This window comes from Myxine glutinosa, chromosome 6 (genome assembly GCF_964187855.1).
Source record: "Myxine glutinosa chromosome 6, kmMyxGlut1.1, whole genome shotgun sequence".
Classification (NCBI taxonomy): domain Eukaryota; kingdom Metazoa; phylum Chordata; class Myxini; order Myxiniformes; family Myxinidae; genus Myxine; species Myxine glutinosa.
The window spans coordinates 130292092-130319901 of NC_136266.1; the positions used below are offsets into that span (position 1 = coordinate 130292092).

General features: G+C 44.0%; 1 protein-coding gene across 2 annotated transcripts in view; it reads right to left on the reverse strand.

The window, feature by feature from the left end:
* Window positions 1–27810, reverse strand: part of AKAP9 (A-kinase anchoring protein 9) — a 203495-nt gene that overhangs the window by 10969 nt on the left and 164716 nt on the right. Inside the window, exons 26-44 of one of the 2 annotated variants that reach the window (XM_078780536.1) lie at window positions 12687–12919; window positions 12366–12485; window positions 12036–12056; window positions 11234–11434; window positions 10878–11036; window positions 10436–10588; window positions 10170–10277; window positions 9467–10090; window positions 8302–8451; window positions 7925–8185; window positions 7616–7739; window positions 7337–7488; window positions 6499–6678; window positions 6247–6399; window positions 4923–5043; window positions 3248–3419; window positions 2979–3096; window positions 2229–2750; window positions 1845–2047 (exon numbers count right to left, since the gene is read on the reverse strand). In XM_078780536.1, coding sequence (XP_078636662.1) covers window positions 1845–2047; window positions 2229–2750; window positions 2979–3096; window positions 3248–3419; window positions 4923–5043; window positions 6247–6399; window positions 6499–6678; window positions 7337–7488; window positions 7616–7739; window positions 7925–8185; window positions 8302–8451; window positions 9467–10090; window positions 10170–10277; window positions 10436–10588; window positions 10878–11036; window positions 11234–11434; window positions 12036–12056; window positions 12366–12485; window positions 12687–12919 — 3775 coding nt within the window. The remainder of the gene's footprint in view (window positions 1–1844; window positions 2048–2228; window positions 2751–2978; window positions 3097–3247; window positions 3420–4922; window positions 5044–6246; window positions 6400–6498; window positions 6679–7336; window positions 7489–7615; window positions 7740–7924; window positions 8186–8301; window positions 8452–9466; window positions 10091–10169; window positions 10278–10435; window positions 10589–10877; window positions 11037–11233; window positions 11435–12035; window positions 12057–12365; window positions 12486–12686; window positions 12920–27810) is intronic. The other variant, XM_078780537.1, reaches the window with a different exon arrangement.

The window sequence follows — 27810 nt, forward strand, 5'->3', positions numbered from 1 at the left end:
TAGATCTTCACCAAAATCGAATTGAATCGTCCTTGTCAGGCACCCAACCTGTCCACCGAGTCTCATCCAAATCCATCCACCACGTTTTGAGATATCCTGCTATGTATCGTTTTTGGGCCTATCTCCCAATGGTGAAGAATCACTTTAAAAATTCTAGTAGCCGGATCCGAATCCGGATCTTCACCAAAATCTAATAATTTCGTCGTTGTCACATACGCTACGCTACATCTCTGCCAAATTTCGTCTGAATCCGTCCACAACTTTTTGAGATATTTTGTTCACAAACGAACAAACGGAGAGACAAACGGACAAAAAGGGGTGAAGACATAACCTGCATCCATCCACCTTTGGTGGCGGAGGTAATAATATAATAATAACTGTGAATGTGCCTGCTCACATGGATTCTTCATATGTGCAAAATAAAACTGTGCAGATATCAAAGCATACATGTACAGAGCAGCTTCATCAAACATTGACCGCTTGTACTAGTGCATGTAATCACTGAAAGCCGCCACAAGCTCGAGGAATTCAAAGTACTCCGTATCAGAAGCAAAGGTACGACTACGAGTATGATCCAAACCGAGAAAAAGAATGGGATTTTCAAACAAACAAAAACGAAAAAGAATGGGAATCACAAGGGCGTTTTCAAATTATGATAATTCACAAGGAAAAGTGGGACAATGCCGAGCGCATCACAACCAAATCATCGATATGAACACACCTCCAGGGATTCCAACAGAGCTTAAAAGAAGCGAAACGCTGTTTCATGGAATACGATTCCTAAGCAGCAGATGCACGCAACTCTAGCATCTTGAGGCAGTTGGTAAAGGAATTTGTGTTTTCATAATCTCTATATATAAATGGAGCAACTGCTGCACGGATATTTCGGGTATTTTTTTTTATTTGCAAAATTGAGGATTTTTCAAGTATATTGGAAGGTCTGGTGCATTATTCTGTCTATCTGTCCATCGCTTACAGGTCACAATTTTAAACCGATCTTCACCGGATGGTAGATTGGTCATAAGGAAGAAGCCTATTCATTTTGAGGTCAAAGGTCAACGGTCATCTTCAGGTCGAATTTCTAAAATTGCCATTCTTCATCCGACTGACTTGAAAGTTGAACAGCATTTGCATATTGAGTCACTAAACTGGGAAACCAACCATTTTTGAGGTCAAAAGGTCAACTCAAGGTCAAACTTCCAAAATCATAAATTTTCATGCTATTAAGTTGAAAATGTAAACAGCAATTACATAGTGCATCACAGAATTGGGAAACCAACTATTTGTTGAGGTCAAACTATTGAGGTCAACTATTTGTCAAATATTGAGGTCAAATTGAGGTCAAATTGAATTGAGGTCAAATATTGTTGAGGTCAACTATTTGTTAAGGTTGAGGTCAACAAATTTGAGGTCAAAAGGTCAAATCAAGGTCAACTTTCCAGTCATCAATTTTCATGTGGAAAATCATTAATTTTAATCGGATTGACACGTGCGTTCATGAAGATTGTCAATTTCAATATTGATGAAATAGACAATTTGATGTATCCATGGCAACTTTTTATTTTGGGATGGGTGGATTTTGCAAGTATCATGCTCTGCATGACGTCTTATTGTTTTGTATTTTCGTGAGTCCGATTTGCATCCAGCAACACAACAATTATGGTTAACCATTTTGAAATTGCCACTTGTTACATAATGTGCAGGTATATGTTTATAGTTCTGGAAAGCTGAAGAGATGAAGCATTTTTAAATGGGATTAGAATTGAGAAGCAATTTTACAGTATGTAAAAAAAAAAGAATTAATGAGGAGGAAAAAAGGATAGAGATTGGGTTGTTGGAGCTACCTGTGCGCCATGCAGAATTGCAGATCCCTTATGCGAGAGGCAAACAGCATGAGCTGTTGCCGGATGGTCTCAAGCTGAAACCTTTCAACACGTAACTCCTGCGTATTGTGGATATCTCGGGGCACGCTTGGATCAAGAGTCTGCTCATGAAGGTTTGCATCTCTTTGCTCTTTCTCAAGGAATGCAGATTCCAGATCACACTGCTATGGTCCAGAGAAGGAAGGGAGGAAGGAGAGGAGGGGGGAATATACAAGTGAAATTCATGCACTTCCTGATGTTAACATTTGAAAGAATCACATGTATGGTACATTAAGAAAAAAAAAAACTGTCAGAGGTTCACACTTGTAACTCCGACAGCAATATACACGTTGGGTAGAAACTTACCGCATTTTGTTGAACCCTCTCCAGCTCATTCCACTGCTGCTTCAGTAGCTGTTTTTCATGCTCCCTCTCTATGATGTGAACTGCCTCAGCATTCACAGCATCCTGTAGCCTGTCCACTTCTCCCTGCAGCCTGTGCACATCCTTCAGTGCCACCTCCAGTTGCCTTTGGCCCTCCACCATCTGACTTTGCAGGGCTTGCATGGACCCCTGCAGGTGCTGGTTTTCTACACACTTCAGCTGTAATTCTCCAAAGTTTTGCAATCGCTCTTCATCCGATCGGCACAGTGCTTCTTTCAAGGCCTCCTCTAGCTCGAGCAAGCGTTCCCCTGGCCCTGGCCCAGAACTAGACCTTTCATATCTCTGTTCCATATCGGCAGTTCCTTCAGGTGAAGAGCTCAACACCCGGTCAATGGAAAGCACATCCTGTTGTGGTCCCTGGTCCTGGGCCTTTGCTTCTCGGTCTCGTCTCTCCAGGGCCTCGTTCAACTCCTGTCGCAGACGTCTTTCTTCCTCCAGGTCTTGCTGAATAGCCAGACAACAGCATTGCAAGGCAAAGAAAAACTTTTTTCTACCATCAAAACGATCATTCATTCATTCATTCATATAACACCCATGGTACCATAAACTGAAGTAGTGCAAGTGTACAAAAGACTTCCTTCGAGTACAATAGTCAAAAGCAATAATATCACAACTATGATATCAAGCAGTCTGGCTGTTGATTGAACATTTGTCAAGCATCCTTTGATATACCTCAAGCATTCTTTGTTCTTCAGTTGATGTGCCCAAAACTCTATTCAATTCCAAAGTAACTTTCCTTTCATTATTCAGAGCATCATCTAGTTGTCCAACCTTCAAGTTAAGTTCCGCTCTGTGACAGAATAACAACAATAAAAAGAAAGCAATGTCATCATGGCAATCTTTGTTGCGATTTTTGCATTATCGATGAAAGTAGGAGATTAGAGTTTGACTTCAAAAATACACACATGTCTGTGCATCGGTTTCTCTGGGAAAATGCGTACCGCAAAGACTTCACCATGACCTCCAGCTCTCGCAACGCTTGCAGGTCCCTCAAGGTCGAGTCCAGCTGTGCGCGGAGCCGCCCTGACTCCTGCCTCTCTCTCTCCAGCAGATTGTTTGAGCTCTCACATGTACCACATTGCCCAGGTCCAATTCCACTGGACACCTCAGACACTGGAAAGAGAAAGCAAGTTTTCAAAAACACAATTTTTTCCCCCAAATTCCAACAATATGACTGACCATGGGTTGGGTTCCATGGGTTCGACTGTTTGATATTCCCATATAACCATTTAACTCACACGAGGTCAGGATTCGAAGTTCAGTTCCCATGTATTATACTGTACTCATCTATCCTTTGTCCATTGTTGTCCAATATACATTAACAAATTCAAGTTGCTGATGTCTCTCACGTGTAATTTATATATGTTGTTATGTTTTTGGGGTATGGATGAAATACCTTGGCCGAGATAGAATCGTATAAATTAGCATGCTCCGAGTGCCGCGAAGAAGAACCCACCTCGATGTATCTAAGTAGAGTCGAATGTCTGGGTAAGATCGTATATGTGTCTCCATACGAGGGGTGGAGCTATGCTAATTAGGTAGGGCTTAAGGATAAACCCCAGTGTATAATTGCCCTGTGATTTTTCCCTTCATTGTTATTGCATCAAAAAGGTTCGCCATTACAACAACTATAACAAATGGACTCATTCGCTTACCACGCCGCCAGGGCCAACAGGGGCCAACAGGGGCAGCATTTGCCGATGGGCACATAAATCCCGCCTCATGGCATTCGACATCATCCAAACATTTCCGAAAGAGATTGGACTACGCCCCCCAATGACTCGTAACGAGGAGGCCACGCCCCGGCCCTCGTGATTGATGAAGGCGCTATGGGATGATTGAGTAGAGCTCGGTGATTGGAGAGAGTGTGACGTCAGCGTGGAAGATTCGAGAGCTGAAGGAAAAGAGAAGCAGTCACGCCATCTTGCTCTTCTGGTCCTGGCTTTGATAGTGGACAGTCGCATTTCCTCCTTGTTCCAGCTTGGTCACGGGCGTGTGGTCTTTGGTTCGTGTGCGCTATTGGGAAAGGGCTGGTGAGAAACAGCGGTTCGGGACAGTCGGAACTACAAGGCACAGGATCGACATCGGCGGTGGACTGGGTCTGCGTAGTGTTTTCCTCTGGAAGTCGAAGAGCGCCACTCCGTGCCATTTTGTGCGTTTCCCGCACCGTGGTTTGGAGGCGACGAGCGACCGGCAAGCCTTACCAGCCATTTGGGGACACAAAGCTGTGTGCCGGCCGATTACCAAAGCATTATTTATTTTAATAATAATAATAATGCATTTATTTTATATAGCTTCTTTCATTATCTTTTCCCCTTGGTTGTATAAGAGTCTGAATGGAGACGTCTCAATTTAGGAATCTTAGTTTTTAACCTCACCTTTCGTTGTTACTTGCATTTAGTTTCATTAAATCATTATTTGTCAAATTTTACTTTTCTTGTATTGTGGATTTTACTGTCCCATCTTTGTGTTTGTGGGTTCGGATTAACCCCCGCGTGTGTTACTGATCAGGTAGCCTCGGAGTGAAGCTCGTTTCGGCCATTCGTCCTCTTGGGGTCTTAACCCCGGGGACACGACAATATATTTTATATAATTTGGCACAGAAACACTGCCCACCTTTCTGCTCTGAACCATTCAAGGCATTCTCATGGAGTCCTTGCAATGCCTGCAGCTCCTCCAGGAAGCTCATACGCTCAGTATCTGCCAAGTGCTCCAAAGCTTTGTGTTCCAACGCCTCCTGTATTACACATGAGGGATTCAACATTTTCTGCAGCCGTGCAAAGAAAACTTTGACCCTTTTAAACAGTGAGCACCAATTTGCACTCGTGTGTGCCGACTGCTGGATATTTTTGCAGAGCTTCTGACTCCAAATCCAGCAAGTGATATTCACACAAGGTGTGTGCGTGTGTGTGCTTCTCTTTGACACACACACACAGACACATCTCGTTTTTTCATTTCTGTTCCTCACAATTCTATCTCACTCTTTTACACACACACACACACACACACACACACACACACACACACACACACACACACACACACACACACACACACACACACAATTAATTGTACAGTATCGGTTGTTCCTAAACTTAAATATAAATAATTTAAAGGATTGCTGTAAATGATGTTAATTTCACAACATCCCATATTCAACTTTATTTAAATTGCACACCTCAAAACATAGTTCCCCTACCTAAAGCAAGAACCTTAGCCTGTAGGCAATTGACTAGTTTCCCGACTGCACGGATCATCAGCTGGGCACCATTCCTCCTCGAGGTTTCAATCCTTTCAGCCCAGGACCTCTCCAAACGGCGGATCCACAACCTCGATCATGGATCCACATCAATAGATGGTACATCAGTAGATCCACAACCTCGATCATAGATCCACATCAATAGATGGTACATCAGTAGATTCACAACCTCAGTTGCGTCCAGGCAGTCAGTCAACCCATCAATGCAACATCACTTATTCCAACTTTACTCGCAATCGGATTTAATATGTTATCATATATTTATAACTTTCCTTACACACTCGATAATATGATAATATCATTAAATCATGCACATCTTACCTTAAATACAATAATCTACCAACCAGCACGACCACACCACCTACCTCTCGATCAAACTGTATTTTGAATGTTCAAACTGTCACTGAAAACGGTTTTTTTCATGCTGCCGTATCCTAGCAAGCACTGATTCCTAGCAACATTGATTTGCAGTATATTTAATTCTTATATTGTACTGTATTTACATAAAGATCTCATGAATAATATTTTTACTATTCGTATTGTATTTTACCAATTCGATTTGGTGTCGTTTTGTGATTTTAAAGAAAACTTGTTTTACTCTCCCAACTGTAGCTCCCTGCGCTAACACACACACACACACACGACATTTAAGGACATGAATGAAAAAGCTCACAATCATACCAGATTGTGTATTGCCTCCAGCACCTCGCTGTGTCTGCGGGTGAATTCCGTAGGATGCTGCATGAGGGACGTGAGCAGCATCATCCGTTCTTTCCCAAGAACATCCACAATAGCTCGCACAAGATCTGCACGCCAATCACCAGAGCTGGCATGCTGTCAGAAACACAACAGAGTCGTTACGCTTGTTGAAAACCCACAGCATTTCAAGACCATGACAAACCGGAAAACAGTAGCAAAGGTCAGAATACTCACATATTTGCCTGACAGCTTTTGAAGCAGTTCCTTAAGGGCAGAAATGGTAGTCAGCAGTGTAGTTCGCTCTTTGTGCCAGGGTTCTGTGGTCTCTCCAGGCACGACACCCTTCGATGCTGGTGGCTGCTCTGAGAGAGCGAGTAGGTGTAGACCCTCACCATGGACATGCTCCAGCAGTGTCTGCAAGGAGGGTTTGTACTCAATGTCTTCCTCTTTTGCATCAAACTCAAGAACCATTCTCCATTAATCCAAATTTAGTACTGGCTCAGTTGACCAATGGGGATAACCTTCCTCTTTGAACACTCAATATTACCCACTCCCCTTCCAATTTGATCTTCGAAACAAGACTGACCAAGGACGGCACTCGGTAGAGCGCATACCTCCGCCAGTCTGAACAGTTTATGTTTTGTAGCCCAATGATGGGCCGAATCTGGATTCGGACCTGAACCAAAATCGAATTGACTTGTTCCTGTCACCTAAACCAACTCATCCACCTAGTTTTGAGATATCATGCTATATATAATTTTTGGCCCTACCGCTCAGTCGTGAAGAATTACGAAATAAATTATAGTATCCGGATCCAGATCTTCACCAAATTCGAATTACTTTGACCTGGTCGCACACCCAACCCACCTATCCACCAAATTTCACCCAAATCCATAAGTTTTTGAGATATCCTGTTCACAGACAGACAAAAAGGTGAAAACATAACCTCCGTCCATCTTCAGTGGCAGAGGCAATTACATTACTTTACTGATCTAAGATATAAAATTTAACATCATGAAAAAACAACACAGTATTAATTTTTTTTTAAAGTCACTATGAAATCCAAACTAACCTGAAGGGGTTGTGATATGAGGTTGGCTTGATCACCACCTGCCAGGGACTCCGTACCCTCTGGCTGCCATTGCTGCAAGTGCCCCACAATACGACTGTCTAAGCGATCAGCCTCTGCAAGCTCCCTCTCAAGCTGGTGGCCCAGTTCAGACCCTGCAGATGGCACACAAAAAGAAAAGCACACGCTAAAGGGGTCGAGTTATAGAAGGAAAGACAAGGTCTTAATAATTAATTGGCAAAACAAACATCATGTCAACTACATTCATCACTCTAACCTCACCACTACAACTGTCCAATGCTGAGTCGAGCAGCGGTGAGGAGGGTTCCAACTGAGAGGGGGTTAGGCTGGGCGCCAATTGCCTCGTGCGCGCCAATGGTGTCAGGACTCCAAGCTCTTTATGCTCCTACATATGATGATGGCATGCCGGAGAGTGAAATATGTTGCCGGGAAGAATATCAAGAGAGGAAATAAGATGTGAGGGAGGGAGTGGGAATACATCTATATGTTTAATTTCTCTGGACTACTTCCAGTGTTCATGGTGCCATCAAATACATGCAGCTACACAAGATACTTCATCATTGCAAGTACCTTGTCGGAGTTGTCGAAAGAGATATCGCTCACATTGAGGGACTCCACATCATGAGACAAGCTCGTCATATCCTCACATTTTGGGGCATAAAATAGATCTCGACTTTGTGGACAGATATCTTCATTGCTTCCCTCGTCAACATCACCCTGCAGATCCCAAGCTCTGGTATCTCCTTTTGCTGAAAATTTCCTTTGTTTCTCCAGATCAGCCTCAAGCTTTGCAAGTTGCTCATGCAGTTTCTGCTCCACCAATTCATGCTCCTGCATTACCAATAGTCACAAATAATTTCACTGTTATGACTGTGACGCACGATACATTGATGGGCATGACAGATACATTGATTCCCCCCTCACCCCCCCAAAAAAAACACAAGCACCTGCAAAGCTGCCTGTAAATCGGTCAATTTCTCAGCTTGGAGGTTGAGTTCCTGCTGCTTCGCTGCATTCTCTGAGCCCAGCAAAGCCAGTAGAGATTCATAGTCATGTAGTGATTGCTTTGCAGCTGCCAATTCACTGCTTGCACCAGCCTGTCATATGCAGACACACCACAGCCTGATGGCATCACTTTTAAAGTAGCTGAGATGCAGGAAGTAGGCATTTGAGTTCCTGCATCACCCCCAGGTGCTATTCTGTATGCCCTCTTTGAATAAATAAATATTTCATCGAATAGAATGTCGAAGAGGTTTCAATTCAACTGCCTCAGCCAAACACAAATGTCCCTTTTTCATGAAAACAAAACAAGAAGACATCATGCAGAGCACGATACTTGAAAAATCCACCCCTCCCCCTAAAAAGGGTTGCCATGGATACATCAAATTGACTATTTCATCAAGATTAAAATTGATGATCTTTATCAAAGCTCAGGTCAATCAGATTAAAATTTATGATTTTTTAGGTGAAAATTGATATTAGAAGTTTGACCTTGAGTTGACCTTTGACCCTCAAAAAGTTGGTATCCCAATTCAGTGATGTACTATGTAATTGCTGTTTAATTTTCAAGTTACTAGGAAGAAAAATGACGATTTTGCAGATGAAAATGGATTTTAGAAGTTTGACCTTAAGTTGAACTTTGACCGTTTGACCTTAAAAGTAGTTCGTTTCCCAATTCAGTAAGGCACTGTGCAATTGTTATTTAATTTTCAAGTCGATCGGATGAAAATTGACAGTTTTTCAGATGAAAATTGATGATTTTGGAGGTTTGACCTTGAGTTAACCTTTGACCTCAAAAATAGTTGGTTTCCCAATTTAGTGACTCAATATGCAAATGCTGTTCAATTTTCATGTTAATCGGATGAAAAATGAGAATTTTAGAAATATGACCTCAAGATGACCTTTGACCTCAAAATCATGAGGCTTCTTCCTTATGACCAACTCTACCATCTGGAGAAGTTTTGTGAAGATTGGTTTAAAATTGTAACCTGTAGGGGATTGACAGACAGACAGACAGAATAACGCACAAGACCAACCAATATACAGGTACTTGAAAAATCTTAGTCCCAATATTAAATACAATTACAAAATGCTCCAGGAATTTAAACTTACCAGCTGCTCTTCAAAAGTGCTGCGCTCCCTATGCCCCGATTTTACTTCCTCAGCCTGAAGTTCAAGTTCTCTTTTAAGCTCCCCAGCACGATCCAGTGCCTTTACCAACTCCTGGCATTTTGCTGCTTGGGCCTCAACCAGCACCTCATGTTCTCTTTGCAGTGCATCCAACTTCTGTGATAAAAATTCTTCTTTCTCAGTCCTCCTTTCCTGCATAGACTCGGGATCTTCATTTGTCTTGCTCCCAAATTCTGAATCCAGAGATTGCAACGACTCAGCCTCGGCTTCCTTTGCAATCACAGTTGCTTGCAAAGCCAGACACTTTTCCTGCAGATCCAGATTCTGGTCTTTTAGACACTGCAGTTCTTGACTAAGCCAAGTCCCATCCTGGAAAGGCCTCGAGTGCTCAAAGTCTTCATTCCCTATATCTTCGAGCATTGGTGTCAATGTTGTACCACCAACCCCTCTATCATGCACAAACTCTTGTTGCAGCTTTGCAATCACCTCGTGCAGCTGCTCTACTTCCTCATCCTTTTCATGCCGCAGGTGATTCTGATCATCCTTTAAACGCTCAACCAGGCTTTGCAGTCCCTCAATTTCTTCCTCTTTTGCTTCAAGCAGCTCCTGCAGAAATAGTCAAGAATCAGGCACAACACACCAAACACGCCTATGCTCTTGTGTATCAATACATCAATCAACTCACCTTTTTATTGTCCAAATCAATAAGCTCCTCCCGTAACCTTTCGAGTTGTTGCTGCTCTGAATCCACCATAGTCTTCTGCTGAGCTGTGGTGTCTGCGCCTTGTTGAGCCTAGTTCAAATGAATGAACCAAAAAGCATATGGAAGAAAGTGGGGAAAGTTGGTAAACTCATTATACCCTGCTTAAGAACTCCATTACTTCGGATAAAACAGCAAATGGAGAAAAAACAAGGCATAACAAAAGTCAGTGACAAGGACAAGATAATCACCTCCTCGTGCGTTCCAAACTCCTGCAGTTCCGCAACTCGAGCTGCCGCCTCTGTGTGCTGCACCTCAAGTTGCATGTGCAGCTGCTCAACTTCCGCAGCTTTGTTGAGAAGCTCCTCACGAAACTGCTCAAGTTGCTCCTCTAAATATGAGATCTGAGGCAACAAGAACATCACCAAAAAACGATCCTCCTTCTCTCCTCGAACAAAATAAAGTAGATGTATTCCGTCTCCTTTTATCCACAATGGTATATGACATCTCAGTGCAACAGCATGACCTCGAAGAAGGTGTTCTACAGAGATCTCCCTTTCACCACAATGTCAAATCAGAAAAAACATGGATGGGCAACAGCACTATATGGACTTATTAAATAAATGAAGTTTAACATTAACGTAAGTTAAGTTGAGTTGAGTATTGACCGTGTGCGATCAAAACTTAAGGCACCTCCTTGTCCTTGCGCTCGAGGGCCTCGCGTTCTTGTTGAAGCTGCTGCTCTAAGCCCGATCCGGTCGTATCGACGTTGGAGACCTGATCCTGCTGCTGCTCATCTAATTTGAATGGTAACTCTGCAGTGTCTGTCAGATCCTTACATTGCATCGAGTCCTGCATCACACAATGCCCTTTACACCATCAGCAAAAGTTGTGCTCTGCCCGTTCACATTATATATTCAGCAAAATCATCAAAATACCTACCCAATCGACTCCCAAAATCTACCTGAATCTGCTCAGTTAAAACATGTTATCTTAAACAGACAAATATGTATGAGAAATATTGACCTAGAGGTGCAGAGGTCTCAAACCTGGCACAATTCCTTGACCGAAGGCTGCTGTTGCTGTCTTGCCCACTGCTGCTGCTGTTTTTGCAGCTGTTGCAGATGCTGCTCCATGTGCAATGCCTCATTCTCACGCTGCTGAAGTGCTTCTTCGAGGTCCTTGTGCGCCAGTGTCAGCTCACTGTAGTTATCAGTGCGCTCACGCAGTTGTTCCTGGAGCTGCTCCACCTGTCGAAGATGCGTCTTGCATTGGTGTCACAAAGGGAAGGTGCCGGCGGCAGGGCAGGATGCGGCGAATTGAGTGTAACGTGTCACTTGCCAAGCGCGAATAAAAACGTGAGGAAAGTGTAATGCTTGGTGGCAAGAAAAAAAAAGAAGAGGCCCCGATGGAGAAATGAGACATTCACATGTCCTCATGACATAAAGATCATGTATGCTGGAAAAGAAATAAATAAATAAAAATCGAAGAGAGAATTTGATGATCGGGAAATGGATTTTGGAATTTCATCAATTATTGACAATCAGCATCAATGACAGTTCCCTGAAGATTCAGCTTTGCTGCCGTCGGTGTGCAAACAAACATCCTTTTGTAAACTGACGAAGATCGCAACAGAACAGAAGAATCAGTTGCGGTGAAGCATTTCCAGGATGGAATAGGTTTTTGGCTGATCATGAGGATACGGTGCTCGCAGGGTCTGATCATGAGCATACGGTGCTCGTGGGGTCAACGTGTGGTGAGCAAAACAGCTCACATGTGTAGTGAAAAGGAAAGAAAAAGCCTGCGTGACCTCAGCGAAAGCAGCGAGAGTTAATCTTTGTTCTCTCATACCTGTTTGTGCAAAACTTTTGTCTACACACCAAAGCAAGCCGAGGGGAAACACGTAAGCAATCATGAGAAAAATGCCAAATTGATGAAGACAAGCAAGATACCGTACGATGCCTATTGATGATGAAAAAGTTACCAGCAACATAACTGTCATGCACATCTTGCATTGAAAAGGTAATAAAAACTTTTAAACTGGACTAGCTCAACCACTGCAGTGATTATACTGTAGCGATTAGCAGGTGAGCGAATTGTAAAAACACCTCGCGCAGGAACCAACAGTGCAGCGACGGTGGTGCCTCCACAGACATTCCCTTCCCTTTGTAAGCCTCGTACCTCATGATCCTTGCGGTTTCCGCTGGAGGGAGCACGCTGCATCCCCTTCAGCTGTTCCTCCAGTTTTCCAATCTCCTGCTGGAACTCTTCCCGTTCATGCTCACGATCCGTCGCTTGTTCCTGGTGTGGAGAGTGCGTGATCAAACTTGCTACATATGCACAGCACGACACGGCCAAGCTCCGTGCATAGTGGGATCACAATTACCCCCAAAACACAACTCTTTTCACCCATAAAGTTATTAACGGAATATATTTTCACACATCTCCAATTTGACAGTCTACCTCCTTCCGGAGTAACAAAAAAACGCTGTACACGCAAACCTCCATGAACTGTCGATGTTTCTTGAGCTGCTTCTCCAGCGAGGTCAGCTGTTGCTGCAAGTCTGAGACCTCAGCACGCCGCTGTTCCTCAAGCTCCTCGTTGCAGCTCAGTTGCTCCTCCAGTGCTACCTCAAGGTGTCGGACACGACCACTCAGCTCGGTCACCTCCTTCTCAGCCTGACGCTGCACCTCGAGCTTCTCCCAAGCCAGCTTCTCAGTTTCCTGCAGCAGCCCTGGAGCCAGACGGAAAGTCATTGCAACTAAACCAAACAATAATCCGATATATTTAAGTAATAACAACTGGAGATTGGGTTAATGCAATGGAATAATTGCATAACATACCAGAGCAAAATAAATTAGCAAGGAAAGCAAACACAAAGTACAATTTAAAACGCAGTTAGTACATAAACCAATACATTCAAAACGATTGGATCATGTTAAAATGTTATTTTTAAACAAAACTAAGCGAATTCAATCATTTTTCAGTTTAAGTTTATCCCAAAACGGGCATTACAATAAGTAGATTTGTTAATACAATGAACCCACCACAGAGTCAGACCAGCACGTTTACAGGAAGGGGTATCAATGTGGGGGACGGATTGGACCATGTCTGTGATAAATCCGTGACAAAAGGCACAACATGAATAAAATCATTATATAATTTCAGAATTTTACAATCTACGGAAATACATTGTACAACCACCACCTAATTAGCATCCCATTCTGTTGAGCAACAAATTAACAACTAAATTCAACAACAATTTTACGTGCCTGCCATACATATTGTCTCAAGTAATATAGGTAATAACAAAAAAAAGTGCGATTTGGCAAAAAATGCACCACACCGGATTAATTAACTCTACCACCTGATCCGATACCACCTGACTCAAACAGTATTTTGAACATTTTTGCAGTGGAGACAAATGCCTTTTTTTTGATTAGCTTAATCACTCAGGTTACATGTCCGAAGCAATGAATGCAGATTGCAGAAAACACACCCACGCACAAACACATCTTGTATAATGTAAGACCATGATTAGCCCGTTCCTTGCGCAGCAGGAGTTGGGGTTTTGCAATCACTTCTGTGTTTGTGTGTGTGTGTGTGTGTGTGTGTGTGTGTGTGTGTGTGTGTGTATGTGTGTGTGTGTGTGTGTGCATGTGTGTGAGTATGTGTGTGTGTGTGTGTGTCTGTCTATGTGTGTCTGGACTGTAACATTTTTACCATTTGAGCTATTGTCATCAAATTTTCACGAAAGTTTTATTATGATAATATGGAGAAGCCAAATTAATAATTTTGTCACAAGGTCAAAAGGTTAAAGGTCAGCATCACCTAAAATCATCCATTTTCATCCAATTGACCTGAAATTTAAATTTACCATTTGAGTTTTATCATCAAATTTTCAACAAACCTTTATTATGAAAATATGAAGTCAAATTAATAATTTGGTGAAATGGTCAAAGGTCAGCGTCACAAAAAATCATCAACTTTCATCCGCCAATTTTAATTTTCATTTTTCTTTTTTCAACTGTTTTTAATATTTTGAGCATACGGAAAAAGAAGACATCTGAATACAAACAGTCGCGGATGGGCTTTGCATTTTCAGATGCTTTCTAGTTCCACCTCTTATCTACAAAAATATGGCAAAAAAATGTTTATTTTCAAGGTGGCCTGAGACTATTTCACAGTACTGTGTGTATGCTGTATAATATATATATATATATATATATATATATATATATATAAAACACAGTTTGTGTGTGTGTGTGCAATGTTACCGATAGACTCCTAAACGGAGAGGCTTACGTGCTTGATATTTGACATAGACATGGCCATTGAGCGTGGGACGAACATGGCCGAACTCAAAATATTTGACGATCCATATTTTTTATTCATATTTACCTCAGCGCATTTCAGCGAAGTACCCGCTAATCTCAGCCGGTTCCAGAGCAGCTCGCTGATTCGCTCAGAGCGATCACGTGATGTTCCATTCCCGCCGCCAGACATTCGCTCAGAGCGATCACGTGATGTTCCATCCCGTCACACGTCACTTCACCTTTTATGCGATCGTGTTTTGTATCGATTTTGTGCGATATGAATTAAATGTCTTTGAAACAGCTGTGAAACGTCTTTCCACAACCCTTCCGTAACCGATTGGAGCAGTTTCTTGCCGCACAAAACGAGATCCGCGAAGCGAGTTGGTCGAGTCCTGCTGACCAAGATGGCGACACGGCGGCTTCACTTTTCACGGAGTATGAGCGTTCTATATATTTTCAATTCAGTGCGCCCGTGATTTGTGGCATAGACATGACCATTGGGCCTTCACGGTGTAATTTGTGCAAGGCTTTTGTCCGAGTGAGCTTGAGTCGAGAGGGCGAATGTACGGGTTGGGAATGTACGGGTCTCCCTTCCCCCGCCCAGCAACGCCGGTACTGGAGGACGTCACAGGATCGGTGAGTCTCCAAAATCCGCTTCGTGCTGTTGCGAATATGCAGGACTATGTCCGATTGTTGTGCTGCTCTCCGACCATGAGAACTGCAACGTCATTGTTGACTGGCCATCCCCTTCCCTCCCCCTTCCCCCCTCTGTCCCCCCTTCCCTTCCCCCTCCACCGTACCCCTCCCCTTCTCCCCTCCACCTCCATTTTCCCCCTCCCCCTCCCATTTCCCCCTCCCCCTCCCTTTTCCCCCTCCCCCCTCCCTTCCCCCTCCACCCTACCCTTCTCCCCTCCCCCACCCTTCTCCCCTCCCCCCCTCTTCTCCCCTCCCCTCCCCCGCCCAGCAATGCCAGGTACTTCTGCCGGGTCCCCCCTCCCCCTTCCCCCTCCCCCTCCCATCCCTCACCCTCCCATCCCTCACCCTCCCCACCCCCCCTCTTCCCTCTTCCCTCCCCCTCTTCCCTCCCCCCTTCCCTCCCCCCTCCCCCCCTCCCCCCTCCCTCCCCCCTCCTCCTCCCCCCTCCCTCCCCCCTCCTCCTCCCCCCTCCCACTCCTCCCCCCCTCCCCCCTCCTCCCCCCCTCCCACCCCCTCCCCCCCTCCCATCCCTCACCGTCCCCATCCCCCCCTCTTCTCCCCTCTCCCCCTCCCACTATTCTCCCCTCCCCCCCCGTTCTCCTCCCCTCCACTCCCCCCCGTTCCCCTCCTCTCCCCTGCCCTCCCCCGCCCGGCAATGCCGGGTACTTCTGCTAGTATATAATATTATACAGTCACGTGAAAAAGTAAGTACACCCCATGTAAAATTTTGACTTTTTCAACATATTTCTACAGCTATTTGATCTTCATTTCAACAATATTGATAGATAAAGGTGATATAATATAACAAATATCATGAAACATTTACATTTTGTAGTCCATTGTATTATTTAAATAAACATAAATGCAAATTTCGCATGTGGAAAAAGTAAGTACACCCTTGGCTCTAATAGGTCGTATTGCTCCCTTTGACAGAAACAACCTCAAGTAGGTGTTTCTGATAACTGTCTACCAGTCTCTGACATCGACTGGGAGAAATTTTTGCCCACTCCTCCATGCAGAATTCTTTCAGCTGTGCGATGTTTGAGGGATTTCTTGCATGCACAGCTCGTTTCAAATCCCCCCACAACATCTCGATGTGATTTAGATCCGGGCTTTAACTTGGCCATTCCAGAACCCTCCATTTCTTTCTTTTCAGCCATTCCTTGGTGGATTTACTGGTATGTTTAGGTTCATTGTCATGTTGCAAGGTCCACCTTCGGTTGAGCTTCAACTTTCCGACAGATGGCCTCACATTATCCTCAAGCACCCTCTGGTACAATGAAGAATTCATAGTGGATTTATGATGGTGAGCTGCCCAGGCGCTGATGCAGCAAAGCTGCCCCAAACCATAATATTTGCACCACCATGCTTTACAGTTGGTATCAGGTTCCTGTGGTCAAATGCTGTCTTTGGTTTTTGCCAAACATGTCTTCTGGTACTGTGGCCAAATAGCTCTACCTTGGACTCATCTGTCCAGAGCACATTGTTCCAGAAGTGCTGGTCTTTGCCTAGGTGTTCATTGGCAAACTTTAATCTTGCCTTGATGTTCTTTCTGGACAGCAAAGGTTTCCTCCTGGCACACCTCCCATTTAGATCAAATTTGTGCAGCCTCTTTCTAATTGTAGACTCGTGCACTTTGACATCAACAGTGGTAAGAGCTACCTGTAGGTCCCGTGATGACATTCTGGGGTTCTTACAGACTTCTTTCAGCATCTTGCGGTCTGCTCTCGGGCTGAACTTGCTGGGGCGGCCTGGCCTGAACAAGTTGGCAGTTGTTTGGCATCTTCTCCACTTGAAGATGATCTTCCGGACAGTCGAATGATTGATTTCAAATTGTTTGGAGATCTTGTTAAATCCCTTCCCAGACTCGTAAGCATCTATAACCTTCTTTCTGAAGGCCTCAGAGAACTCTTTTGATCGAGGCATGGTGACGCCGCACACTTCAACAACAAAGAGCAAACCAAACAAAATGTCTGAGGTTTAAATAAGACAGGTTCCTCCATGATCCTCTCTAACGATGTTCTAATCATTTGCACCTGAGCTGGTGCACCTGATTCTAATTTTATTTCTTTGAAGTAGTGATAAATGTAGGGGTGTACTTACTTTTTCCACATGCGAAATTTGCATATATGTTTATTTAAATTATACAATGGACTACAAAATGTAAATGTTTCATGATATTTGTTATATTATATCACCTTTATCTATCAATATTGTTGAAATGAAGATCAAATAGCTGTATGTTGAAATATGTTGAAAAAGTCAAAACTTTACATGGGGTGTACTTACTTTTTCACGTGATTGTATATATATATATAACTTCCGCTGAACTTCGGGACGACGAAGAAGAAGAACCTTTGTGGATCGAAAGCTTGTCGAGAATTAAAGATCGACCGTCCTGAAGCTACGTCCGCGTCTGATTTAATCTCCCGATTATATATATATATATATATATGGACGGATGAATTATATATATATATATGTGTGTGTGTGTCCCCCCCATTCCCCTCCCCTCCTCTTCCCCCTCCCCTCCTCCTCCCCCTTAACACCAGGGGGGTTGACTCAGCCTGTCATCTTACCGAGGTCGGCAAATTGAGTACCAGTTCACTGGTAATTCCCTGTGTGCCGCAAGAGGCGCCTAACAGGGTTGGCGGCACGAACCCGGAAGTCGGAACTCATTGTCGTCAAATAAATGCAGCATGTATGTTTCACTCTCTGTCACATGCCGTTGGTCCCATGTCAATCGGATGAAGTTGAAAAATTAACATTACGAAGTTTCTCTGGGACGTACTGATTCCGAATAATGAAGTTGAAAAATTAACGTTCCGAAATACGCTAATTACGCTAACAGAAGCGCTGGCGCTGCGAAGCGCTAGAGGGAGCGCTGCGCTCCCTCCCTTCGATTCCCTCCCTCTTCTGCTAGCGTTTCTGTGCTAATACACTAATTTTAAAACCCAAAGTTTTTTAAATTTAAGGTGTGCTGTAGTTGCTCTGAGACGTACTGATTCCAAATATGCCTTTGGTTTTTCTCTGCGATGAGTAGTTCTCGAGTTATAAGAAGACAAACAAACATACTTTACTGCTTTATATATATAGAAGTTGGTACGATTCGGCCAAGGAATCCCAGAGATAATTGCAATTAAGTGAGCCGTGACGTCACGGAACGCGCCGCCGGTAATCTATATTATAATAGCCGTAGATGATTCTGTCTGTCTGTCTGTCTGTCTGTTGGGCATCTGTCCGGGGTGTGGCTTACTCAGTTTGCAGAGTCGCTCCACCCATAGCTCCACCCATTCTGGGAGTGGCTTCATATAATTATAAACAAATATCCACCATTTTATTACCTCGCATAGCTTTGAGGCCTGTTTTGTAGGCCCATGGTGTCTTGCTCTCTCTCCCAGTTTTATTTCAAATCAAATTCGATATATCATTTCATTTTTCACAGTCTCTAACATAGTTTTAGACTCGGTTGAAAAAAAACGGGAAGAAAATCCAATGAAAGTTGCCGTTTAGAGAACGAAATGAATTCTCAAACGCCTGTAACTTCAAGGCCATTGAGTCTCTCTCACGCTTTTATCTCCAATCTAACTCACCATATGATTTCATTTTTATCGATGGTTTTAGACTCGGTGTCAGCAATAATTGAGAACATTCCACACACGCGGGAAAATGCAGAGATATATTATTAAAAATCGCGTCATGGTGTATTATACACCGCCCAACATGACACCGACGGCAACGTGTCGATACATATTAAAAATTCGATATATCATTTCATTTTTCAGTCGCTAACATAGTTTTCGACTCGGTTGAAAAAAAACGGGAAGAAAATCCGATGAAAGTTGCCGTTTATAGAACGAAATGAATTCTCAAAGGCCTGTAACTTCAAGGCCATTGAGTCTCTCTCACGCCTTTATCTCCAATCTAACTCACCATATGATTTCATTTTTATCGATGGTTTTGGACTCGGTGTCAGCAATAATTAAGAACATTCCACACACGCGGGAAAATGCAGAGATATATTATTAAAAATCGCGTCATGGTGTATCATACACCGCCCAACATGACACCGACGGCAACGTGTCGATATATATTTAAAATTCGCTTTTGCTTTTCCGTTAAGATATATTACTTTTTCGTTTGATGACAGTCGTCACAAAAACGTCAACAATGATGCCGACATATATTTCTTCGTTTTTATTTCATTCAACATTATTAGCCGGAAGTAAAATATGTTTCAGGAAATTACCGAGAGATATTTCTTCGTTTTTTAAAATTAGTTATGTGCGCATACACTTTAAATAGGTTTATTTGAAATCTTTAATTTTCCACAATATAATTTACTTGCCATTTATCATTTGATGATTACGAGACAAATTCCTCTTGAGGATCGTGACAATTCATGCGCTGCGTGGAAACTTCTATTTCCAAAATGAATGAGACGCTCGATGAAGAACGCAGACTTGAACAGGATGTAGCAAGAAAATGAATGAGACGGGCGAACGAGTCCATCGACGAACGTCAATGCAAACTTGCGGGGTCACCCGTGGGAATCCCACGAGCATGGACGTGTGTGACATTTCGACATATTGAGTTAGATGCTGCACATTCATTTTTACAAAATGGTTACTGGCAAGTCATCAGATCCAGAAATGGTGTAATGAACACAATTTATTTACGCGCAAGCACGAAAGCAAGACGGGCCGATTTCCGATTCCGACGGGCCGACGGGCCGATTTGGAGCAAGAAAAAGAACGAGACGGGAGAAAAACGAGAGAAACGAGACGGGGAAAGCCGATTGGAGAGGCGAGTGAGGAGCGATTGGAGAGGAGTGTGAGGCGCGATTGGAGAGGAGTGTGAGGCACGATTGGAGAGGAGTGTGAGACGCGATTGGAGAGGAGTGTGAGGCGCGATTGGAGAGGTGTGTGAGGGACGATTGGAGAGGAGTGTGAGGTGCGATTGGAGAGGACTGTGAGGCGCGATTGGAGAGGAGTGTGAGGCGCGATTGGAGAGGAGTGTGAGGTGCGATTGGAGAGGAGTGTGAGGCGCGATTGGAGAGGAGTGTGAGGCGCGATTGGAGAGGAGTGTGAGGAACGGATGGAGAGGAGTGATTGGAGGGGAGTGTGAGGCACGATTGGAGAGGAGTGTGAGGCACGATTGGAGAGGAGTGTGAGGCGCGATTGGAGAGGAGTGTGAGGCGCGATTGGAGAGCAGTGTGAGGCACGATTGGAGAGGAGTGTGAGGCGCGATTGGAGAGGCGTGTGAGGGATTGGAGAGGAGAGGAGTGTGAGGGATTGGAGAGGTGAGGGATTGGAGAGGAGAGGAGTGCTAGGTGGAGAGAGGAGAGTGTCAGGTGGAGACAGGAGAGTGTCAGGTGGAGAGGAGTGAGGGGTCACATATTTATATGTGAAATAAATAAATTGTGTTCATCACACCATTTCTGGATCTGATGACTTGCCAGTAACCATTTTGTAAAAATGAATGTGCAGCATCTAACTCAATGTCGAAATGTCACACACATCCATGCCCGTGGGATTCCCACGGGTGACCCCGCTAGTATATTATAATTTATGGTAATCTATGCAACACGACATGGTCATCACGGAAAACAAAGCGCCTTTGCCGGCGCAAAACGGCTCTCCCAGGGTCTCACGGTATTGTTGTGAGCGCACGGTTCAGCCCTTCAAGAAAAAGTTTATTTTGTAAAAATCGAACCACGCGTTAAAAAGATATGACTGGTTTTGTTCGCCGGCACGTCGGCGCTCGATTCGGCTCGCGATAAAATCCAACACGTCCTTTGTCGGGGTCGTCTGAACCAACCACGGGGCCTAGAAGGCTGGGACTGGTCTCAAAAGTTAGGTCTCGATCATATCTCGTAATGCTGGAAGCTGCACGTCTCTGTGATAATCTTGTGGACCATGACAAGAGATCGTGCGAGTCGCTCGCAACGGCTTCAAGCACTTCCGCATTCGACCATTTCATGAACGCCATACGCCCCGCCCATCAAAGCGCGTACGTATTAAACGAACATACTGTGGCCCATGTGTCGTCATTTGCGCATGGGCCAAAGTCTTTGCAGGAACATGAAGCATCGGAACAGCGCATTTGCGCATGCGCAAGAGTGAGAACCGCCTGTGCACCATTACGCTAACAGAAGCGCTGGCGCTGCGAAGCGCTAGAGGGAGCGCTGCGCTCCCTCCCTTCCTTCGATTCCCTCCCTCTTCTGCTAGCGCTTCTGCGCTAATACTAAAACCCGAAGTTTTTTTAAATTTAAGGTGTGCTGTAGTTGCTCTGAGACGTACTGATTCCGAATATGCCTTTGGTTTTTCTCTGCGATGAGTAGTTCTCGAGTTATAAGAGGACAAACAAACAAGCTTTACTGCTTTATATATATATATATATATATATATATATATATATATATATATATATATATATATATATATATATATATATATATATATGCGCAAGCACGAAAGCAAGACGGGCCGATTTCCGATTCCGACGGGCCGACGGGCAAGACGGGCCGATTTGGAGCAAGAAAAAGAACGATACGGGAGAAAAACGAGAGAAACGAGACGGGGAAAGCCGATTGGAGAGGCGAGTGAGGAGCGATTGGAGAGGCGAGTGAGGAGTGACGAGCAACCAGCGGTGTCGCATCATGACGTGGGGGTGACATTGTGCTCATTGTTCCATCTCTTCCTCCTTATGAGGGATTGATGGTAAATTCGGAATAAAGGGATTAATGAGAAATTGGGATTGATGACGAATTTGGTATAAAGGGATTAATGAGAAATTGGGATTGATGACGAATTTGGTATAGAGGGGAGATATGGGGAAGATTGTGGTTGGAGAACCAGATTACAGATACCATTATTAGTAACTCCCAACCGCAACCAGGTCGACTCCATATGATGAGTGGATACCAGAGATAACGTTACCGCGTGGCAGGCGATGCTTATCGCTCCCAGCAAGGTGCAGCAGCAGCTGTATGGGACACCTTGCTGGCGGTTCTCCACTGATGATATGAAGGTCGCATAGTGACTGATATAAAAACCGAAAGGGTCACAGAGTTACAAGTGTATGGAAAGCCTCACTGCGTTGCCCTGATGAAGCCCCAACAAGGGCGAAACCAGGTCGGTAACTGTGAGTTTTGCATGCACTTGTGACAGTATCTGTATTTATAATCCGTAATGACGCACTGCTAGATGGTTCCTCTGGAACTTTGCAGGCAAGGCGGACGTGCATGGCGATGATGTCATGTTGTCCGCTCATTAGGTTGGAGAACCAGATTACAGATACCATTATATATATATATATATATATATATATATATATATATATATATATATATATATATATATATATATATATATATATATATATATATATATATATACAGTGAAACCTTGACTTACGAGTGCACCGACTTACGAGTGCACCAACTTACGAGTTTTCCGAGATACGAGCCGTCGCTCGGGCGGTTTTTTGCTTTGAGATGCGAGCCGAGATCTGAGTTACGAGCTTACGCCACCCGCCAGTAGGTGGCCCAACGAGCGTTCCGGTCACGTGGTTATCTTGCCGTGCAAGCATCTCTGCCGTATATCGCTGCTGCTTTGTTTTCGCATGTTGGTTATTTTGGAAAATTTCTTAGTTTTAACCATGGGTCCTAAGAAATTGAGTGCCAAGGGCAGTATTGAGAAGAAGAAGAGGATGATGTGCTTGGATATAAAACACGCAATCGTCGAAAAACATGAGCGAGGTGTGCGTGTTGTCGACTTGGCGAGGCAGTACGATCGTAGCAGTACGATTGAAACATTTTGAAAGGGAGGAAGAAACAAACCTCGTTGGACAGGTTTTTATTGAAACGCCCTGCAAGTGAAAGCGAGGAAAGTGTGGCGAAAAAGGCAAAAGTCATCTCCTCCACCTCCGCCAGCATCTTCGTCTGATCTTCAAGGTAAATACACTTAATAAAACCAGTTTATTTCTTTACATTGTGGCGGACACGGAAGCTCACTGGCGTGGTGACATCATTCCGCGCACCAAGTGGGCGGGGTCCACGCCAAGGGGTAGGCGTGGCCTCAGGATATACACCGGGCGTGCACTTTACAGTGAGTGCACTTTACATATATATATCCCATATATATATGTTACAGTGAGCTCTTGAATAAAGACTCTTACAAATTACCACGTTGTCCGCTTTACAAGCAGCATGCGTAACGCCGCTTATTATGTACAGTATATACGAGGTCGTGCTTGTTTATACATTATTTGTTATTTATAAAGTACATTTTTCTTATTTAAAAACACGGAACAAAAAAAATTGGTGTGGTTTTTTGGGGGCTGGAACGGATTAATAGCATTTCAATGCATTTTAATGGGGAAATTTAATTTGAGAAACGAGCAAATTGAGTTACGAGCTCGGTCACAGAACGAATTAAACTCGTAAGTCAAGGTTTCACTGTATATATATAGTGATATATATATATATATATATATATATATATATATATATATATATATATATATATATATATATATATATATATATATATATATACATACATACATATATATATACATACATATATATACATACATATATATACATACATACATACATACATATATACATGTATATATATATATATATATATATATATATAATAATAATAATAATAATAATGCATTTATTTTATATAGCGCTTTTCAGGAAGCCCAAAGACGCTTTGACAGAGTGCAAAACATAATGCATAGCAAAACATAAAGACAATTGCAAAAAAGAAGAATCAATAGGGAAATATTCAAAGCACAAAGGAGGGAGAAAGAGAGGAGATAGTCAGGGGTTAGATGCTGTGGGTTAAATGTTGAATGCAGTGTTGAACAGGTGGGTCTTGAGTGATGTTTTGAATGTGGTGAGTGAGGAGGAGTCTCTGATGGTGTGAGGTAGCGAGTTCCAGAGGGTGGGAGCAGCGATGGAGAAGGCCCTGTCCCCCCAGGATCTAAATTTGGTCCGGATGGGGGGGGGGGTCAGGAGGTTGGTACCAGCAGAGCGGAGGTTGCGGGTGGGAGTGTGTCTGGAGAGGAGGTCAGCCAGGTAGGATGGGGCCAGGTTATGGAGGGCTTTGTAGGTCAAGAGGAGGATTTTGTACTGGATTCTCTGGGAGATGGGGAGCCAGTGAAGCTTGTAAAGGACGGGGGTGATGTGGTCACGGGTCCGGGAATGGGTGAGTAGACGGGCAGCGGAGTTCTGAATGTATTGGAGTTTATTGGTGATTGTTGAGGGTGAACCATAAAGGAGGCTATTGCAGTAGTCCAGACGGGAAGTGATGAAGGCGTGGATGAGGGTTTCTGCAGCCACGGAGGAGAGGGATGGACGGAGACGGGCGATGTTTTTCAGGTGAAAGAAGGCTGTCTTTGTGATCTGTTTAGTGTATTTGTCGAAGGAGAGGGTTTGGTCAAAGATGATGCCAAGATTCCGGATGTGAGGGGAGGTGGATACTGGGAAACCGTCGATGTTGAGGGCAAAGTTATGGGTGGACTTGGTGAGCGTTTTTGGGCCAATGATGATTATTTCAGATTTATCACAGTTAAGTTTGAGGAAGTTGATTTGAAGCCAGGATTTTATTTCAGTGATGCAGTTTGTCAGGATAGAGTGGGTGGCGGTGGAGATGGACTTGGTGGAGATGAAAAGCTGGATGTCATCGGCGAAGCAGTGGAATTGGAGACCATGACGGCGGATTAAGTGACCGAGGGGGGACAGGTAAAGGATGAAGAGGAGGGGGCCAAGAACTGAACCTTGGGGGACACCTTGGGGGAGGGGAGCAGTGGGGGATTTGCAGTTATTGATGGAGATGAACTGACGTCTGTCAGAGAGGTATGATTTAATCCAAGAGAAGGGAAGGCAGTGCCGGTAATGTTAAAGGTGGTTTCAAGTCGGGTGAGGAGGATGGTGTGATCGATGGTGTCAAAGACGGCGCTGAGGTCGAGGAGGATGAGAATGTTGAGGTTGCCAGCGTCAGAGGAGAGGAGAGGGTCGTTGGTGATTTTGAGGAGAGCAGTTTCAGTACTGTGGTTGGAGCGGAATCCGGATTGGAATGTTTCATACAGGTTATTGGCAGAGAGGTGATGTTTGAGTTGAGTGGCTACAGCGCGTTCCAAAACCTTTGACAGAAAGGGTAGGTTGGAGATGGGTCTGAAGTTATTTAGGGTGTCAGGGTTTAGTCCAGGTTTTTTCAGAATGGGGGTAACAGCAGCAATTTTGAGGGATGGTGGGACGATGCCTGTAGACAGGGAGGAGTTTATTGTTGCAATGATAAGTGGAGAGAGAGCAGGGAGAGAGGCCTTGACAAAGCTGGAGGGGATGGGGTCAAGAGTGCAGGTGGCAGTTTTCATTCTGATGAGGAGTTCAGAGAGGTCAGTAGGGGAGACTGGGGAGAATTGAGACAGGGGATGGCAGGATAAGGGGGGGCAGGTGGTTTGAGGGGGAGCGGGTGCGGCGGTGGTCAAGCTGTTGTAGATGTTTTCAATTTTGCGTTGGAAGAATGAAAGGAAGGAGATGCAGTTGTCTATTGTGAATGACTGGGTGGTGGTGTTCAGGGGGCTGAGGAGTTTGTTTATTGTAGAGAAGAGTGCTTTTGGGTTTCCGGAGCCAGAGTGGATAATTTGAGAGTAGTAGGCGGAGCGGGCGCGGGAGAGGGCATCTTTATAGTGTTGTATGTGGTCCTTGTAGGCCTGGGAGTGAACTGTGAGACCTGTTTTATTGCGGAGTCTTTCAAGTTGGCGAGCACGAGCTTTCATCAGGCGGAGTTCAGGGGTAAACCAGGGAGCAGAATGGGTGAAAGAAACTGTTTTGGTTTTTATAGGCGCAAGTTGTCATATATATATATATATATATATATATATATATATATATATATATATATATATATATATATATATATATATATATATATATATATATATATACATATATACATATACACAGACTTGCATTTAATATGGAATTTTTTTTTTTCCTTGACTTGGGTTTACTTTCTTAACTCAGTATATCAATCTGGTGAGTTTCTTTTACACTTTGGTGATTTATTTGTTAAAAGAACCATGTCACTGATTGTCTGTCGCAGCAAGAAGTCAACAGCAGGATTATATCACAGGTGGCGTGGCAAAATGTACGGACAGGTGCATTTGACGATTGGCTTCACAGTCGGGTATACAAATGTTGTTGCGTTCTGTATTAGTGGAAAACAACTGCTGCACGTCTACAAAAGTTATTGCCGCTTCCTCTGGAGATGGTCCGTCAACTCGACAATGCTGTTTGTCATGGAGTGGTGGCTTTACGAAATTACGGCATGAAAGAGCGTGCTATTGCTCGGCAGTATGGCATCAGTCAAGGAGAGGTGTCAAAGATCCTGAAACGAAATGCTCAGAGGGGTGCCCCTACTCCAATACCGAGGCCAGGACGTCCCCGCAGAACCACAAGGAGGGATGATCGCCAGCTGCACCAGTTAGTCCACAATGGCCGTACCAAGTCAGCTAATCGGCTTAGGGCTGAGTGGCAGAAACTGACAAATGTGCCTGTATCCAGAAGGCTAGTCAACCAACGACTGGTTCAAGCAGGCTATTGTGCCAGGTGTCCCCTGAGAAAGCCACGCCTGACCAGACAACACCGCCAGCGCCGATTGCAGTGGGCCAGAGAGCACCGTCAATGGCAGCCAGGACACTGGAATCACGTGATCTTCAGTGACGAGTCTAGATTTCTGGTCTATCGTCAAGATGGCCGCGTCCGAGTGCGCAGACAAGTGCATGAAGCCTACAACAAAGATTGTATAGTGCCAAGAGTCCAAGCTGGAGGTGGTGGAGTGACTGTTTGGGCTGCTTTTCATGCAGGGGGCAAAACTGACCTGGTTGTTCTGAATGGAAACCTGAACCAGTTCAAGTACAGGGCCATTCTGGAAGAAACATTGCTTCCATTTGCTCGTGCAGCCTTTCGAGGAAACTTTGTCTTCCAAGATGACAATGCACGGCCTCATCGTGCTCGCATGATCCAACACTTTCTTACTGACCGTGGTGTAGAGCATATGGAGTGGCCTGCCATGTCCCCGGATATTAATCCGATAGAGAACTTGTGGGCAGAATTAACGCATCAAATCGACCACTTGGACCAGCAGCCGACCTCTGTGCGTGAATTGCAGCAGGCTATTGTCACTGCATGGCAAGCGATTCCTGTCCAAACCGTGGCAAATCTCGTGAACAGCATGCCTCAACGTGTACGTGCTCTCCTGAATGCTCGGGGGGGTTACACGAAGTAGTGAACTGTATTTTTACTGTCCGTAATCCCAGTCTTCATTTAACTTTTGTTTTTGTTAAAAAAAATTTGGCTAATGTGCAAAATAAAGAGATACTTCTGGAAAACGTACAGAAGTTTAACACAGTACTGTCCATGAATTGAGTTTGATATCAGTTTACATCACTTTCAAGGATCAATTTATTTGTTTCGAAATGTCAAATGTGGTTTTTGTTTCTTTTAAAGGTCACATTAACAAAATCTAGAATAATTTCAACATAATTCCAATGAACTTTTGGTTCTAAGACATCTTGAAAAGTAAGTTCA